Source organism: Parasteatoda tepidariorum, chromosome 1 (assembly GCF_982258835.1).
Source record: "Parasteatoda tepidariorum strain Cologne lab strain chromosome 1, Ptep-v5.0, whole genome shotgun sequence".
NCBI classification, from domain to species: Eukaryota; Metazoa; Arthropoda; class Arachnida; order Araneae; family Theridiidae; genus Parasteatoda; species Parasteatoda tepidariorum.
This window is the reverse complement of record NC_141755.1, coordinates 62,944,461-62,950,460: the sequence shown is the minus strand read 5'-3', so window position 1 is coordinate 62,950,460 and position 6,000 is coordinate 62,944,461. Positions and strand designations below refer to the sequence as shown.

At 28.3% G+C, this 6,000-nt stretch overlaps 1 protein-coding gene across 2 annotated transcripts in view; it reads left to right on the top strand.

The window, feature by feature from the left end:
- Positions 1–207: 207 nt before the first annotated feature.
- Positions 208–6,000, top strand: part of LOC107452930 (uncharacterized) — a 67,421-nt gene continuing 61,628 nt past the window's right edge. Inside the window, exons 1-2 of one of the 2 annotated variants that reach the window (XM_043056104.3) lie at positions 208–462; positions 3,689–3,869. In XM_043056104.3, coding sequence (XP_042912038.3) covers positions 3,713–3,869 — 157 coding nt within the window. In that variant the 5' untranslated portion in view covers positions 208–462; positions 3,689–3,712. Of the gene's footprint in view, positions 463–781; positions 952–3,688; positions 3,870–6,000 lie in introns of those variants that run through there. The other variant, XM_016069561.4, reaches the window with a different exon arrangement.

Genomic DNA, 6,000 nt, shown 5'->3' with positions numbered 1-6,000 from the left:
CTGCAGAGGGAATGGCACCCCCGCTTCGGTAGCCCAACGACCTGCACGCGAAGTCGGGCACTTTACGGTAGAACAGTTTAACGAGGACCAATACCGCACACCCTCGGCCCCCACGCAGGTTGATCCAAGTGGTCACCCACCCGCACACTGACCGCAGCCAGTGATGCTTGACTTCGGTAATCTGTTGGGAACCGTGTCTTAACGATCAGTCCACTGCGGGACTCATGTAAGTTGAATGGTTTACTTTTGATGTGATTTGGAAACTTTGAAAGCATGAGAAGGGTTATTAACTCAGACGCGATCGTTTGACCACTTCATTTGATCGGAATCAAAATTATCTATTGCAACGGCAGTGTAAAACGATAATAAGTTTAACAGTAATAAGCAGCCAGAAATGTGTCCAAATAACATAAAAATGCACCCACAGGAAAGATTGTGTGTTTTGCAAAAGTGATATAATGGGTTAGTACAAAACTTTTCCGACTTTTCAGTTCTATTTGTTCTTTTACGAATGTACAGACTTTCCACCTCTTGACGAACCCACTGAATATAACACAGTGAAAAAAATATTTCTCCCTGAATGCGGTTTCTCCCTGTTAGTGGTTCGTAAAAATCTTTTCAAATTTTTCAGTTTAATTCGTTCTCATATAATCTTATGAATTTTTCCACTTCTTAACAAACTTTTGGTGATTTGTAACTTCGTACTTAATTTTCCTACCATTTCTGCTAAAACACCCATGGTCAAATTGTCATTGGAAGATCAACAAAACATCTTCGAAAATTTAAGTACGTCATCAAATTATTGACAATAGGATTTGGAAATATCTACTTTTTCATAAAGCAAAGAATTTTTTACAACTCTGTTAAGATTACAAAGGCATTTTGCGAAAAAACATTGCTCATAATTCGGGAATTTGAAATATGAAAATCATTAATGAACAGTACAGAAAAGTAAGTTCAATTTTGATCATAAAAAGCCTTAGTTTTTATAATATAACAAAATATTTAGAATTTTATGAAAAATTTCTTCGTGCAAAAAAGATTCTTATCTTTTATTGTTAAATGAAATCAAAATATGGTACCATTAATTTTTATTTATTAAAGCCATTCAAAATAGAAAGAAAAAATTTCGCTACTGATTTTAAAGTTTATTGTCCGAAATTTGTGGTTCTAAAGTTTCTAATTAATTTTCAGTCAATTCTGGATTTCTCTATCAATTATTAAATTGCAAATGAAAGTATAGTAACAATAAATAACCTACTTTTAAAAAGGCAATTACAAATCTTCATGCTAAATACTGTAACATAATTCCAACTAATAACAAGGGTATCTATAAAAAAATTTTTCTTTCGTTAATTTATAGAATTGGGGAAAAAATAAGATACGGATATTTATAAATCTTGCTATTAACGATTTCTTTTTGATGTGTATAGACATTAAGAATTGTGTATAGATATTAGATGTAGTTATTAATATTTTTATGAACAAGTAGTGCTCCTTTTAAAAAATCGTCCAAATGAATATTTCATTTTATTTTCTTGTAGTTTCAAAACAACTTTGGTTGTTCGAAACAAACAAATTATCGCAATCATGCATCACCGCAATCAATAATCGCAATAACTTTTGATCTGATTTTTTTCTAATTATTAGGACCAATCTTAATGGTTCAAAATTGTAACCTCAAATATGCTAACTAATTATTAGTGTTGACTGTTGAGTTAGGGAAACAGATACAAAAACGCAATTTCTCTAAATGAATGTGTCTTTTTTTTCAAGATTTCTTCCTTTTTTAGATTTTCTGAGATGGATTTGTTTTGGATTTTTGTTTTGAATGGAGATGGTCAAGCCTTTTGGCTAGACCAGTTAAGATAATCACCATGAAAAATTACAACCTTTTTTTCAACGGAATGTGATTTTTTTTTTAATATCAAAATATGGGGAATGACTGCAATTTTTGTTCCAAAAGTGTTAAAAAAACAAATCACCCTTAATAACTTTTGATCTAACGATTGGATCTTCGCAAATTAGGACTCAATCATAAGGTTCAAGGTGGTGACTTCAAATATGCTAATTAATCACTGCAGACGATATTTTAAGTTACGAAATCAGACACAAAAATGGACTTTCTCTGAATAAACATAACTTTTTTTTTTATGGATTTCTAACTCTCAAAATGTAGGAGATCGACGCAATGTAGGAAATATAGTCCCAATAGTTTAGTCAAGAGGGCGGTTCAAAGTTTGGACCTCTCAATGCTAATTTTGCTTTTTACGTATTTCACCAAATCTCGAAAATTTCTTAAGCTAGTCTAAATTTTTTTTGCCCACAATTATAAAATTTGTTTATCCAAAGATATTTTCATGCAATAATAATAATAGTTTTAGTTATTATTATTTTATTTAATAATAGTCAAAAAAAATTTGAATTATAAGGTATATAAATTTTTGCATCATTTTAAGGAATGTAATTTTATACATCAAAATAAATAGTTGGAACGAAATTGGTTGAATGGTTCGTGAGAAATGAATTTTAAAAATACAACTTCTTTAACTCAACCTTAATTCGAAACCTTAAAAAAGGAGGTGGTTTCTGTAATTTGAAAAATATGGTGACAATACTTTTGTCTCATTCTTATTAATTTTACTTCTTTCGTTTTTAGCATAACTACGGAATTATAAGAACTATTTCAGAAATTGTTTTTTCTTTTGCACAGAATAATAACTCTTTTCAGCGATATTTCCATGTTAAATATATATCCTCTTTCAAAATAATTGCTATTTTTCTTATTTTATTTTAAATAGTGATCGAAAAGGAAAATTGGATTTTAAGGAATGAAATTTCCTACCTAAATGAAATTTATGCTATTTTGGATGAAAAAATACAATTATTTTGAACAGAATCGGTTAAATAATTTAATATTCTTGGGAATCATTCGACTGATTTTACTTAAATTTTAGATTTTGTCGTCTCAAAATTACATAATTCGGAGAAATTTTTTTTTATTCGTTAAAATAATCCAAATATACAATGAAACATGCAAAAAGTAAAATTAACATTTAGAAGATCAAGCTTTCGACCGTTCTTTTGACTATATATTTGTATATTTAGATACTTGGAAATATTGTGGCAATAGTTTCCAAATAGGTATGCTTATTCAGAGCGAGTACGTTTCTGCGGTTAATTTCTTAAATTAAAATATTTTCTGCGTAAATTAGTATATTTAAGGTTAATCATTAATAATTAAGATTGCACAGAAAAAAAGCATTTCCGCTACAGCCTATTATGGGGGGGGGGGGGGGATAATGGATGTTATAGCTTTGAAATTTCGTGATCAACATGATTGTGGTTTTGTGGTAAGCATTCCGCACCGGCTACTTTTAATTCTCAGAATAGCTGGGTGAGTTTCAAGCCACGGCTGAGGAGCGAAACTCCAGTTCTAAAAATGCCTCTAAGTAGCTTAAAATCCCATCATTAAATCAAAAGCTATAACGACGTTTCATATTTAATCTCCGCTCTATTCAATAAATTTTAGTAGATGTTACTCCACAGTTACATTTAAAAGAAGTTCATTACTTAAAGGTTTTGCCAATTAAATTTTCTTATTTTCTAGAACTTCTTTTATCACAAAAAAAAAGAGGCTTAATCACTGTCAAACCAAAGAATAAAAACGTTTTTCTTTTATTTTTAGATTTACTTCTCTCTAGGATTGCTCATGATGATTGTTTTAAGAGTTACACCAGAGGCCATATTTAACCAACGAACAAACAAATATATGGATAGTAAAAACAGAGATTTCTCCTTAAAAGTACAGAAAATAATGGAAAAATCACAAATCCGTCCAGTACGAGAGGTTAAAAAACAATATGAAAGTAAGTTTTAGAATTTAAAAGTGTCAAAATTTTTTTATTTTCATATATTTTTTAGGATTTAAAGTGAACTTAATGATAATATAAAATAAGATAATTAAACTACTTTCGTCTAGCGAAAGAAAAATTGAGATACCAACATCAATATGGAGTAGTTGTTATCTTAAAAACATATATGGCAACGTTACTTTTAAAAAGTAACGAGTAAAAGTACAAGTATTTTTAAAAAAAGTAACGAGTAAAAAGTAAAAAGTTCTTATTTTAAAAAGTAACGAGTAAAAAGTACAAGTAAAAGTACAAGTACTAAACCAAAAAAGTAACGATTTAAAAGTACATTTCTGGGAAATCGAAAATTCAAAGTAACCTAAAATTTTATTGAATAATATTGTTATGTTCTTTAATGTTTTTGCAAAATTGTTGTTATTTATTTAATTATTTTTAATTTTGAAAGTTATGGACATTAATTTATTTTTAAATTCGGAAGAATATTATAATATAATTTTATAATATAATCGTATAATATAATTTAAAATCAAATATAATTTTAATATCAAACTTTTTATGGAATTGCACGGAAAAAAAATTTTTACTATTGATTTAAATTTTTAGTTTATTATTCTTATTTATTTAAATTACCATTGATTTAAAATTGTTTTACTCTATAGAAACGCGTTTTAAAAGCACAAACATAAACAAAGCAAACACGGGGTTTCAGAGAGCTTTGTGATCTTTGAGCTAGTTTTATTTGTAACAATGGCTAATGCTGAAGTCGTGCGAGAAAATCATTTTCCGAACATTTCTGCCCAACGGAATAATTAAAATTTGTAAACGAATTTTAGTATCAGCGGCTAAACTAATACCTTCGAGCTTTCAAGAGTTAAAATAGTAATTATAATAGTTTTCAATAGCACAAATAGTTCTGAAGTTCTTAGAGATCTGACTGGGCGTTGTTTGACAAGGTCGGGCATAAACATAATTTTAGTAAAAAATGTACTAGGTAAAAATGTATTTAGTAAAAAATGTATTAAGACAAAAATGTATTATTAGTGAGTTCAAAAAGAAAATTGAAAAACGTAATAACAAAATCCAACATTTTTTATTTAAAATGTATTAAATATATGCATAAAACTCAAAAATGAATGAAAATAACTTGTAGCAATAAAGGAAACGAAGGAAATAAAAATAAAAATATGACCACCGAAGCCGACGTCTTCAGGGGGTACCAGCCCCGGTAGCCATAAAACAAAACCTTTTCTATTGAGGGGGAGGCAATTGTCTAAAGTAACACCATAAGTACCCCGAAGGTTTTGTATAGAAGTCCAAGAAAAAACATGAAATACAAAGAACCAATTAATTTAGAAAAGAAACTCAAACAAATTCATCAGAAAATAAAATTATTGACAATCCAAAAAAATTCACCATAAATACTAAAAATTAATTATTTAAAATTAAATAATGAACTTATATTTGGAAAAGATCTATTAACATCAATTGTCATCCACTACAAGTTAAATAAAATGTATTTGAGCTTGATTGGATAAATAGAAAGAATTATTATCTGTCACAATAAACCAGAAGGGAAAGTAATAACTTTATTTAAAAGAATGCGTCGATTTTAAATGCTTAATTTCTTTTAAATGGTATTTTTTTTCTAAGCATAATACAACTGTATTCTTTATAAATTGAAGTCGAATAAATTTTTTTTAATTTCTACTTTTGATACATTTGTTTTGTTTTTCGTTAGAGGAACTTGGAAAAAATATCTTTCTTTTTTTTAACGATAAATTTCAACAAAAAATTTTTTTTATAAGTTTCATCTTTAGTCAGTGTTACACTCATGTTATTTAAAAATCTTTTTCAATTCTAGTGCATAAATTTTCAATGCCAGTTTGATAAAAATCAATTTATTTTAAAACAAAATTTCTTGAGATGACATATTGGACATCTCCCATATTTTCTATTCTATATGGAATAAAGTAAAGTAAGGTGGAAATCCTATAGCGCAATATCGGTTGAGTATGGAGGCTAGTACAATACCTCCATCCCAAATCCATTGCTTTTTTACAAGGTTCATCTTCCCCATCAATGCTAATCAGAAAGATTAAAATTATTGAATCTAAAATTTGAAAAGTGC